Here is a 12,173-nt window from a genome sequence, read left to right on the forward strand (position 1 = left end):
AGGCGAGACCCAAACTTCTTGCAAGGGGCCAGCGGGCGCTCGATCTGGCCGGGGAGCCGGGGGGCCGGGGGCCGGGGGGCCGGGGGCCGGGGGGCCGGGGAGCCGGGGCCCGCTCTGCGGGTCGGGCGCGGAGCGGGGCGCAGGCTGGGGGCGCGGGGAGCCCTCCCGCGGGGGGGGCGGCGACGGCACTATTTGACGTGGAGCCGCCGGCTCATCCCGGCGCAGGGATACGAGGCGCACCAATGAGTTCAAATGTCAGGAAGTTTGAGGAGGGGTGAGGCGGCTCCCGGCCGGAGTATCCCTCCGCCGCCAGCCCCAGCTCTAAACCCGGCGGCTCCACGGGCGCACCATGGCACTGGAGTAGTGCGGGGAGCGCGCCTGGAGCCCCGCGGCCCGCTGCGCCCCGCCCGGGACCCCGCTGCGCCGCCCGCGCCCCCCCAGCCCGCGGGGCCGCCCCTGCACCCCCGCCCCCTCCCCCGCCCGCCGCCGCCGCCGCCGCCGCCGCCTCCTCCCCGCGGCTCCGTCTGCCGCCGCCGCCGCAGCCCGGCTCCGGGGCTGACAAGCAGGTGACAGAGGAGCCGGCGCGCGTGGCTGCGAGTGCCCGGGAGAGCGCGGCGCGGACTGCAGCGCCCCGGCCGCCCGCACGACGCCGGGGCCCGGGGCCGGCGCGCCCGCGCTCCACGCTAGCCGGGGGCGGCCGGCGGCCCCTGCCGCAGCCGCAGCCGCAGCCGCAGCCGCAGCCGCAGCCGCAGCCCCAGCCCCAGCCCCAGCCCCAGCCCCAGCCCCAACCCCGCGGGGGCCGCGCCTCCCCGGCTCCTGGGCGGCGGCGGCGGCGAGCGGGCGGGCGGGCGGGCGGGCGAGCACCCTGGCCGGCGGGGCCCGCGGCGCGCCCCGCGTCCCATGGATATAGCAACAGGTCCCGAGTCGCTGGAGAGGTGCTTCCCCCGTGGGCAGACGGACTGCGCCAAGATGCTGGACGGCATCAAGATGGAGGAGCACGCCCTGCGCCCCGGGCCCGCCACTCTGGGGGTGCTGCTGGGTGAGTGAGGCATCAGAACGCCCGAGTGGTCACGGGCAGGGGACAGGGGCATGCTCCCGAGATGGACACAGGGGTCCGGACCACCGGAATAAGGAAATGGTTTGCAGGACGTGGGGGTGCAGGGGACACAGATAGACTCCTGCAGCGAGGCACCCCTAAACAGGCATCGTGAGGAGGCAGAGGTTGGCAGGGACACCACCAAGGAGGAGGGAGGCCAGGACAGCTCCAGCTGCCACCCGCCATCCTCCCTGGGCCTTGGTGCTAGAGCTGCCACTCCCGAGGGGGTAGGAGGCGGGTGGCAGGAGTGATGGAGGACTCAAGTGGTCACCTTAGCAAGCTTGGGAGTGCTGCCAGGTCACTTGGTGGGGGGGAGCTTCTAAGAGAAGAATGTCCCCTGGGCCTCCCGAACTACAGGTTTTGGGGAGATTGGGGACAGAAGTCCACGAACGCCACCGTGGGGCGTGTCAGCCAGCAAGCGCCCCAGCCTCACCTCGCCTGTCTTGGTCCCAGCCGGCTGCTCCACGCCGAGCGGGCTCTCTTACGTAGTCACACCGAGCGCTGATCTCCGGAGAAAGGGAGAGTGCAGCGCCGAGCCAAGGCTCGAGACCCGTGGCCTCTCCACGCCCAGGCTCCCTGGCCCGAGCCCGGGTGCGGCGACCGGTGGAGCGCAGGCGGCGGATGGCGCTCCCGGGTTGCCCTCGCCTTTGGGGCCCGGGCTGCAGGAACGGAGCGGCCGGGCCGCTGGGGCCAGGCTGGTCGGCGCTGACCGCTCCACTCTCGCCCTGTGCGCTGCAGGCTCCGACTGCCCGCATCCCGCCGTCTGCGAGGGCTGCCAGCGGCCCATCTCTGACCGCTTCCTGATGCGAGTCAACGAGTCCTCCTGGCACGAGGAGTGTTTGCAGTGCGCTGCGTGTCAGCAAGCCCTCACCACCAGCTGCTACTTCCGGGATCGGAAACTGTACTGCAAACAAGACTACCAACAGTAAGCGCCTCTCGTCCTCCTCCTTCCCCGCCGCCGCCCGGCACTCGAGCCCGGCCATCCCGACGGCCTGGCCAGGCCCGTGGCCGCCCAACTGCCGGCTCTGAGCGCCGCCGGGCCCATCAGCTCTGAGGGCTGTGCGGGCTGCGCGACTCTCGGCAGGGACGAACCATCCCCAGCCTGGTTGCCACTAGTGGGGTGGCCAGGAGCCTCTGGCGGTCTCTAGTTGCCATCTTTTGTCAGGAAACTTGCATTGGTTGGGGTACAGGAGAAGGCCCTCGGCCAACTAGAAGTTACCAATTCCTCTGTCCAGGGACAGGGCCTGACCTCACTGAGGCCTAAATTGGGGACCAAGAATTGATTCCCAAATGAAAACTGTTTTAGGGAGCCAGGCTCTGGCGGTGTGCTTCCCCAAAGTAGGGTTTTATGGAGGTTTGGGGTTTCTGGAGCAAGGAAGTAGAGTTGGCTGGGGGGGGGGGGGGTGCTGCACTACTTGAGCAGGTCAGGATGCCCCCCTCCTGCCATGCTCCCTGTTGTACTTTCAGTCCCCGCCAGAAAACAAGTGTCCATTCTCTGCAAACCGTTCCATGCGGGAATTTTGCACTTGCAATTTTTGCTGGCTGGAGGAGCTGTCTAGGAAGAGGACCTCAAGAGGTGGCAAACCACAATTTGGGGCTCCTGGGGGCAAGGGGTGAAGAACTGCCCAAGTCAGCCTTCCCTAGCAGGCCCTCTTTCTTGCATAGTGTTTGTGTTGGAGAGGGGTTAACTTGCTCTGCCCTGGCGTAGCCTAAGTAAGCCTCAGGGTTGAGTCCAGACACTATGGGTTGAGCCCTATCTGCTGACTTGTTTTTTAGCTGAGACTATGCATTTATCTGGCAAGGTGCTGGGACAGATGAGAGCAGATGCAGGCTTTTTCTTTTGACCCTCTGGGTTTGTGCCTGGCAGTGTGATTGGGAGGGAGGCAGAGGAGCAATAGCAGGAAGAAGGGTGTGGGGACCCCCAGGAAGGCATTGTGGAGACAAGTGGGTGCATTCAAAAACTTTCTAGTGAGGCCCAAAAGACCCTTTTATATGGGACTTAGAATGAGTAGGTTCTCAGGTGGTTCGGGGCTCAGAGGGAGCTGTGTGTGCCCAAGCATCCAGGAAAAGGTTGGGCTGCCAGTGCCTGGTGATGATTGCAGCCTACCTGTCCAGGCCCTGATGGGAAGTGGAGTAGCTGGGATGCCCCATCTCCATCTCTCTAGCTGCTTGGCTGAGGCCTAGAAATAGTGAGGCTGTAGGCTAGAGCCCTGGAGAGAGTATTACGTTCTATTCTGAAGGGTTCTGGCTGAGCCCCACAAAAGCACCAAATTTGGCTGTGCTCCCCGCTGGTCTGGAGGTCCGATAGGACCTGCTCTTTGCACCTTGCTCTTTGTGCCCACTGGGGACTCTTCGGGCAGGAATTGGAGTACATTTCAGAGAGTCGGTTCTTTTGTTGATCCCAGAGTCTTGCTGAAGCTTCTCCCTCTGTCTGGTGCACCCCAAATTAGGCACACTGCTGTTGGTAGGGTTTTGTGCTGTGCTCTGGACGGATATGATTCTAGGTCTAGGACAAAGTGTGGCTGCCAGTCAGTTCGGCCACGGGCAGGCGTAGAGCAGCACAAATAAAATGGGGAGAGTAGTTTGGGGTAGATGTGGTTGGGGGCCCTGGTCTGGCCAAGGGGCAGGGCTCACCAACTTCCAGCCCACCCACATCCTGCCCTCCTGCACCTCTGCCTGCCTGACCCTTAGCTCAGCTCTGGCAGTGCCACTTCCAACTTAGCCACCGGCCTGGATGACTCAACATGTGGGGGCAGGAGGCCCAGGAAACTGGAAATGGGCCTCCAAGTCATTTGGATATTGGCAGATTTTTGAAAAAAATTTTTTTAACATATTGGAGGGACCCTTTCCAATATCTTGTACGTATCTGCCAGGTCTCTTCCCCATCTCTCAGTCCTTTATGGAGCTTCTGTTTAAAACAAGGAGAGGATGCTCCCTGATCCTCCGGAGCTCGGAACTGTAGTCACAAAATTTGAGCTGGGTATTTCCTTACAGCAGAGCGGCCAACCCCCTAATTTTACAAAACAATTAAACATTTGCGTTGGCTTTGTTGAAAGCATATTTGTTTAAAAGAAAGAGAAAGAGAAAAGAAAAAAGGCGCCTGAGAGCTTGATGCTTCACTGCAGTTGGGATGTGTTTGCCCGTGAATTTTGGCGCTGGGCAAATCTCAGGTTCTGAGTTCTGAGTCGAGGTCCTGCAAGGCAGCAGCCTCCAGGCGGGCATTATTCACACCTCTGACGGTGCCCTCCTCCTCCCTCGCCCCCTCTTTCTTCCGATGAGGCCAATTAGGTATCTGCACTAGGCCGGCTGAGGGCTGAGGAGGGGTTGTTATCAAGACAATCCTATGGACAAATATCCCCGGTGGGTCTCGTCTCAGCGTTTCTCAGGGAGAGCCAGCGCTGTAAGACAGGCAGGGACTCACTGGGGAGGCGACGTTCTTTGCAAAATAAAAGTGTATTTCACAATTCTTTTTTCTTTGAGGATCGCAGATGCATATTTATTGCATCTGTGCATAAATGCTTTTCAGACAAGAATCCAGGCAAGTGGGCACAGAAACGTGCCTTCTTGATTTTATAGAGCTTTTGTGTCAGTGGTATAGGGAAATTAACAACCTCCCCCCCTCCAAAGGAAAAAAAAACAACTTGAAAAATGTATCCTTGCCCCATGAGGAGCTTGCCGGGCTTGGTCCTTAGAAAGAGGTTGCTTATTTTTATTAAGCGTCTCTTATTTCGATTTGTTTTAAAGACCTGGGACATCCAGAAGCGCAACGTGGTTTTACGCACCATGGGGGTGATTAATTGACGTTCGGGCACTTTTAATAGTGTTTGGTAAAATCCAACCACACGTCCTGGACAGGAGAAGCAGAGCGCCGGCCTCGGCATTTGAGCATTTTCACGCGTAGCTCGAAAAGTTTACTTTTTCTCCATACGTGTTTTTTGGGACTCCTTTAAAAAAAAAAAATCATCCGATCGTTCTGCGCCCGAGGCCCTGGCCCCTTGACGGCCAGAGCTCCTTCTGGATCTGCAAACCTGGTTAGAAAGCGGGAGGAAACGGGGCCTCCAAATGTGAAATCACGATCACCTCTCTCTCCTTCCTCCACCGGAGAACATATGAAAAGAAAATTGACAACATAATTCCCGCCCCCCCCCCCCCGCCCCGCGCCCCATTTTTTTTTTCTTGGTGGCTTGGCCAAATAGAATTATGTAAGTCTTTTTTCTTGCCGTCTGTCGCTCGTCTGGAAAGCGTTTCTATCCTGAGGAGGTGGCGAATTCCTGGAGGAGGCTCCGGAAGGGGGGAGGGTCGGTGGGAGAGTCCAAAAATCTGTCACAAAATGGAGCCTAATCGCTTGTAAGACAGCTCCCAGGCCTGGCAACCTGGGACCCGTTGGTGTGCAAGTGGGAGCCTGCGTGCCCCAAAGACGCGGCGCTCCTGCTCGGGCCGTGCTCCTGCCGCGGTGCCGTGAGCTGGCGGCTCCCTTGCACCAGCCGGGCCTGCCTGGGCGGCCTCGCCCCGCGGCAAGCAGAGCTGCAGAGCTCCGCTGAGCCCATGAGGGTCCCTTGGGGCTCGTCTGCCCAGGTAGGATGCGCCCACTCGCAGAAGATGAGGGGGGAGCAGTGAGACTTTGATTGAGTTTCAGGGGAAAAAAACTGATTCCTGGGGTGATTTTTTTTTTTTTTTTTTTTTTTTTTTTTTTTTTTTTTGTAAATCTACCCCAGCTGGCTGAGGCTCCAGTGGCCCAACCTGGCTCTTCCCAGCACATTCCTTTCCTTCTTTCCTTGGAAGTGTTTACACCGGGAAAGGCCTTCCAGGGAGGCTCACCTCTCCTCTGAGCGCTCCGGCAGAATAGGGGTGTGGCACCAGGAGAGCAAAGCAGGCTCCAGCCTTTTCTGCCTGCTGTTTCTCCCAGCTTGGAGGGCCTCCCATAGACCTTACTGCAGGGTGCCAGTTACCAGCAGCACCTTCTCCACCAGCGGGTATCCCAGCTGGCATGGCCCCCATCTGTCTAATCCAGAGCTGCACACATCCCTGCCCACAGCCTGAGCTAGAGGGTCTGTCCTGGAAATGGATTTGCTTGGGAGGAAAAGCCAGTGCTTTGCCTCATAGAAAGGCCTCCATAGTGCTCCCTCTGGGGATTTGAGGGCTGAAGGGCTCTCACTCTGCCAGGCCAAGTCTGAGGACCCTCTGGCTCCTGGGAGGGCACCCTCCTTTTAACCCTGGTACCTCGGCTGCAGGTAGAAGGGTAAGCAGAGGCCTTCCTGAGGCTGCAGTCATCTGCTGCTGAACGGAGGCATTATTCACAGCTGACTCCTGGCTCACCCTGTATTCCCCAGGCTCTGGGCTAGTGTAGCCTAATTTGTTTGCCGGATTTTTCTTGAGTCGGGGAAGAAGGCTGTGAGGATTTCCTCCGGAGTAGGTGATTGTCAACCCTCAGCTCCCTCCTACCCCATCCATTGGTACCAGGCTTAGGACCACACAGTCCTGGCATCCACCTGAGCCTCTTCTGTAAAATGGGGACATATCCACCTAGGGGAAAGGATTCTAATAAGGATTTGAGATAACATGCCCCAGAGGACCTGGCATCTCGCCTAGCATGTTGTTAATACTCTGGAAATTATTGTTACCAATACCACCAGCAGTATGGCAAAGAATGCCTTGTCTCCAAGGAGACACCAAATTGCCCGTGGGTTCTGTCAGAGAAAGGTGCAGCTGGCATGATAGGCTTGACATTAGCTTCTCTGTGCGGGGAAGATGAGGGGTACCCCTGAGAAAATCATTCCCTTTGCCTGAGTGAGGGCACTGTGAGGGCCATGCCCCCTTTAATGAGGAGAAAAACTCTAGGCTCTGAGACAGAGCTGGGTGTACCTCCCAGCCCCACCATTCAGCAGCCATGTGATCTTAGCCAACTGACTACCTGTTTCAGAGCCCCAGATTCTCCATCAGCAAATTAGGGGTGATGATAAAATTTCCCAGGATGGTTGTGAGGATTACACAGGGTACCTGGTGGGGCCTTAATAAATGATCCACAATCCATGGGATCCAGTATCCTCCTCATTACCTTCAGCTGTGAGAGGCAGAAAAAACATTATATAGGTAAGAACAAATGCCAACTATGCATTATTAGGAGGGGCAGGTAGCAGGATGGGCCTGGTGTTCTGGCATATTTCTCCTCGGGGGCTGAGAGAGGGAGTGGAATTGATCCACAGCAAATATCTTAACAACTGGGGAGCAATTGGGATCTTCAGGTTCTGAGAATAGCTTGAAAAAGCATACTCAATAATATAATTTCTTATTTAGAAAACCCTTTGGGCTTACTGTTTTTGTGACTCAAATGACAAGGGGAAAAAGGCTCAACCCAACACCTATGAGGATGAGTGAGAATCCATTAGGAAAGGGCGGTGGGGCGTGGGGGGGCGGTGGTAGAGAGCGAAGGATCTGTATGTTTCTCTAAAAGATAAGGTTGAAAAGGTGGAGAAACACCAGCTCAGGTGGTCAGAAAGATCCTTCAGCCCACAGAGGTTTGTTCTGTCCACGATGGGCTGGCTGTGCTCCCCCAAGGAATTTCCTCTGTCCTGTGGCTATGAGGTTTTTAAAACAGAAAAGGGGAAACAAAAAATCCCAGTCCTACTTTGGCATTAGTTAGGCTGAGAAATGGAGGATACGTTCAATGACATGAGTTATAACTTCCAATTTGTTGGACACCACAATCAGGCCTCAGCTTCAAGGGAGGGAGGAAGAAAGGGATGGTCCACTCATCCACGGAGGAGCTCATATGAGCTGTCAGTCAGCTGGGGCAGGAGGACCCAGGGCCCTTGGCTTTGTGGCTGACCCAGCCCTCTCCAACTCCCAGATTCTGTGCTGATGGCAGCAGAGAGCAAAACCAAAATTATATATATTTATTGCTACTGCAGTCAGAAGTGGGGAGGTGGTGGCAGTGAAGGGAGGGTAAGGCTGAAAACCAGATTTGAAAAAGTTGATTCACGAAAGCAGAGGAAGCAAAGTGGCAGACGTTTGCCATTTCATCGACCGGCTGGTGTTCTCCATTCATGTCATAAATGTCTCCTGTCATTTGAAGCCAAAAGCAACATGATTTGGTTCCCCGGTGGCCTATAGGGTTTTTCTCTTTTTTTGCAGTAAATGTTTATTTGTTAATAATATACTTTAAACAGCCTAGCTTTGACCTCAAGTCTCCCGAAGCATCCATCTTCTCTCAGAAAAATCTTTCAAAGTTTGTGTAATTTTGGGGGGAAGGTGTAACTGACAGGGCAGTGAAGGGTCTGTGTTTGCTTTAACTACCGCTGTGTTGTGGAGTGGTGGGGTATAAGGGGCCACTGTGCTCAGAATGGCAACTTTCTTGGGTTTCAGGCCTGGCTGACAGCACTTCCTCGCTGCCCTTTACCTTTGCTTCGCCTGATCAGAACAAATAAATTTCTGCGTGGGCCCTTCCTTTGTTATTCCCGGGGCAATATTGTATCCATTTCTGTTCAGCTGCTTGACTGGCAGCCACTGGACCTGCCCTGTGGACCCTGGGGCCCCGAAGGGGGGTTGGGGGAGTAGAGGGGTCCCAGGGATATGTGAGTACATTGGGTGGGGTGGGGTGGGGTGGGGGCTTTGTCTCCGTCCAGAACCTGGCTCAGACTGGCCTGGACCAAGTGTGCTGGCTGATTGCAGAGCACCTGGCTTGCCCAGCACTTGGTGAACTGGGGGTGGGGGGCGGGGGGGGGGAGTGTTGCTGAAGGAAAAACCTAGTTCCTGGAGTTTGGTTCCAGAAGAAACAAAGATGTTTGCTTCCTGGCCCCTGCTTAAGAGGTTTCCCTGGGAACTGTTAGGTGGTTGCCAGCCGGAGAGGGTTCTGAGGGCTGCCCGGAGCAACAGAGGTGCCCACCGGGGCTGGCAGAAATGAGGAGACCACAGAGCTGCCGGCTAGATGCAAAAAGCTGAGTTAGAATGCTGGAACACAGGACCGCCACGGGCTCCTCCATTCCCCAGGTGCCTCTGTGGGGTGCTGCAACAGCAGTGACAGGAGAGGAGGTCCAGCAGCCCTGGGTCAGGACAAGCTGGGTGTGACTGCTGTCCTCCCCTTCTCTCACCTCATGCCCTGCTTTCCAACAGGACTCAGTGACTGTTGTCATGTGATTCCTGAATTGCCATAGTTACAGGTCTGGGGGGGGGCTCCCGCCCAGGCTCAAAACTGCCCGAGCCTGTGGAGATGGAGAGGACCAAGGTGCTTGGGAAGCCACCTCCTATGAAGGAAGGAACGAAGGAACGGAGGGCCTCCTGGGTGGGGCACGTTTTCTCCAAGGAAAGAATAAAATTGCAAGTACAGAGCTGAGATGGAGAATGTCCCTGGCCAAGCTTTAGGGGCCTTTAGGGAAAGGCACATAGCTCCTCTTGAGCCTTAGTTTCCTCCTCTGAACTAGGGGTACTAGTTACAGTTTCCCAGGATAAAGTGAATCAATGTCTGAGGATAAAGTGAAACAGACCCAAAGGTGCCAGCCTCCAATGAGCATTCAGTCCATGTATGCTTCCTTCCTGCCTGCCTGGGAAGTGAGCTGGAGACGCCCTGCCTGGCAGGAATGCATTGTCTGCCTTTCATACAGAGCGTGGAGCCTCCTAAACAGGCCTCCTGAAGTGGCCTAGCCCACCCTCCTGCCCCTTGCCCAGGTCTGGAGCCTGTGTTTTGAATTTTTCCCTTGAAAGGGGAATGAGGCAGGTCCCTCGGTTCTTGGAGACAGGCAGGCAGGCAGCAGCCTGTGAATGGCCCCCCATTATTACTGAGGGACAGAGGTCCTGCTTTTTTATCCAGCCTACTCTTGAGCATGGCCAGGGTAGATTAGATAGGAACTCACAGGAACAGAGTCCTATTGACCTAGAGGGGCAGGTCACAGTAGTACATCTAGAAAGAAAAGGAATTGACATTTCTGGAGTACTGCGATGTCTACTGGCCTTTATTGCTTTGGGTCCCTGTATAGGTGAGAAAACTGAGGTGGAGGAAGTTAGGTAACTTCTCTCAGGCCCAGTGCTACTATGTAGCAGATTTTTCCCAGGTGGGTCTAACTCCCAAAGCTGATGGGATTCCTAAGTCCTGGAGTTCTGTTCCTCCCAAAGCCCCAGAGTCTGCTCTGGGCAGTTGTGATTCTCCTTAGAGCGCCCAGACTGAAAGGTGAGTGTATGTGTTGGGAGGGGGGGGCTACTGCCTCAGGGTTGGGAGGGGTGAGGGTGGAGGTCACTGCTGTCTTCGCACCAGAATGTCGGTGTAGGGCCAGCCCTTGCCAGAGAAGGAAAAAGGTTAGAATAACTGCCTTCCCCCTGGCAGTGAGCTTCCTTCACTGCTCGAAGCCCGTGTGCGCGCGCGGGGCGGCTCTCAGAGGTCTCCACCCGTGCCCTCCAGGCCCACCTCTTGGATGGTCCCTGCTCCTCATTCTTTCTTCCCCCAAGTGGAGCAGCGCAGTGCACAGGCTCCTCGGCTGCGCCACGGGCGCCGGCAGTGGTTGATGAATTTCGGTGTCACCAGGGGTTTAGCCCGGATTTGGGAACCGCGCGCTCTAATACGCGCACACGGTCCTGCCCTTTCTAAAGCGCAGCCCTTTCACCCAGCCGCTGATTTATGAAGGAATCCGATCCCGGGACGGGCCGTGCTGGAGCCGGGAACCGGGGGCCCCGCCGCAACTTTCGGACTCCTTCGTGTTTCGGGGGCCCCTTGGCGGCTCCGGGTGCTCTCTTAAGCTGGACTCAGGGCACCCTGCTGGGTTGGGTCTCCCACGACCCAGGAGGAACGAGTCCTCTTAGAGTCAATCAAACCTGCCCGAAGGGAGAGAAGCGGGTGGAGAGAGTTCACATTTTCTTTTGGAATGGAGCAAAGACTTCACCCTCCACAAACCCTCCCACCGACCCCCTAGGGCAGGCCCAAAAGCAGCAGGTTCGGGAGGTTTGTTTATCGAGAGCACAGAAAATTGAAAAAAGAACCTAAGACCTTTCTTCCGCCTGAAAAATGTGCAAAGTCCCTGGGCTCCGTCCGAGAGGAGGCAAGGCGACCTGAACACAGGGTCCCCGATGCAGACGCTAGGGCCGACCCCGGCCCCCTCCCTCCTGTGCCCTTGCCGAGCGCGGCGGGAGGGCAGATTTTTTTCAGATTTGGTTTGTAGGGGGGAAATGTGGTTGTATCAATCCACAAATATTTACTCTTAACAGACTTGTATCTGTGGAGATTTCGAACAAAGACAGTTTAGGGGGATTACAAAAACCCTAAACCCCGTTTTTCTCTCGGACTTGGTGCTTTAAATGCCAATTACAGGCGAGCCATATCCAACAGCAACGGGAGGAGGCGGGCAGGGTCGGGAGGGATTGGGGGGCGAGTCCAGCCATTAAATGTAACTTTTCATTATGGAAAGGATTTCACCGGTTTTATCTTCTAATAAGATTATGTCACGAACACAAGTACCTAGGATGGTGCTGAGTGACAGGGCTCTGTCGTTTAATCAGAGACTGTGCCGCTCTGACCGCGGGGCCCTTTGTCCGTCGGACTGAACGACGGAAACTTGCCGTCCTAATCCCCTTATTCATGTCAAGCAGAGAAAAGAAGCGGAGCACCTTACAACCGTGTCCCCTCCACCCCTTCCGAGGGCGGCGGGAGGAGGGGAGCTCCAGCCCTGTCACCCCCCCGGGCGACTTTCGTTTCCGAGGGCGCTTGGGTCTCCTGAGCCCGCCAAGCGTTGCAGCGGGGATGGGGGAAGGGGTTGCTTTTCGGGAGCCTCAATTGTCAGCTTCTGGAAAATGGGGGCAACGGCGTCACAGCCAGAGGATGCCAGTTGGGAGGGGGAGTGGACTTTTTGCCTCCACTGACTGAAAGCACCGGCCGCTCTGTCCCCTCTTCCCAGGAAAGGTGGCGCTGGGGGGTGCACACCCACCATCCCCATGAAAGTGGGATTGACAAGAAGGGAGAGGCCGAATGGAGATGCCAGGCTGGGGTCCTGCGCGGGGCAGATTTCGTTGGATCCCTGGGACCGATGTGGCGACGCTCGTACTCCTGCGAGTCTCCGGGGTTGACCATTCCCGGCTGCTCGCGCAGCCCCTTTCTTCT

At 56.8% G+C, this 12,173-nt stretch overlaps 1 protein-coding gene across 2 annotated transcripts in view; it reads left to right on the top strand.

Annotated features, from left to right (window-relative positions):
- The first annotated feature begins 859 nt into the window (after window positions 1-859).
- Window positions 860-12,173, top strand: part of LMX1B (LIM homeobox transcription factor 1 beta) — an 83,257-nt gene continuing 71,943 nt past the window's right edge. For both annotated transcript variants that reach the window (XM_041723997.1, XM_041723998.1), the window contains exons 1-2: window positions 860-1,039; window positions 1,835-2,021. In XM_041723997.1, coding sequence (XP_041579931.1) covers window positions 901-1,039; window positions 1,835-2,021 — 326 coding nt within the window. In that variant the 5' untranslated portion in view covers window positions 860-900. The remainder of the gene's footprint in view (window positions 1,040-1,834; window positions 2,022-12,173) is intronic.

The sequence above is a fragment of the Vulpes lagopus genome, chromosome 12 (assembly GCF_018345385.1).
Source record: "Vulpes lagopus strain Blue_001 chromosome 12, ASM1834538v1, whole genome shotgun sequence".
Taxonomy (NCBI): Eukaryota; Metazoa; Chordata; class Mammalia; order Carnivora; family Canidae; genus Vulpes; species Vulpes lagopus.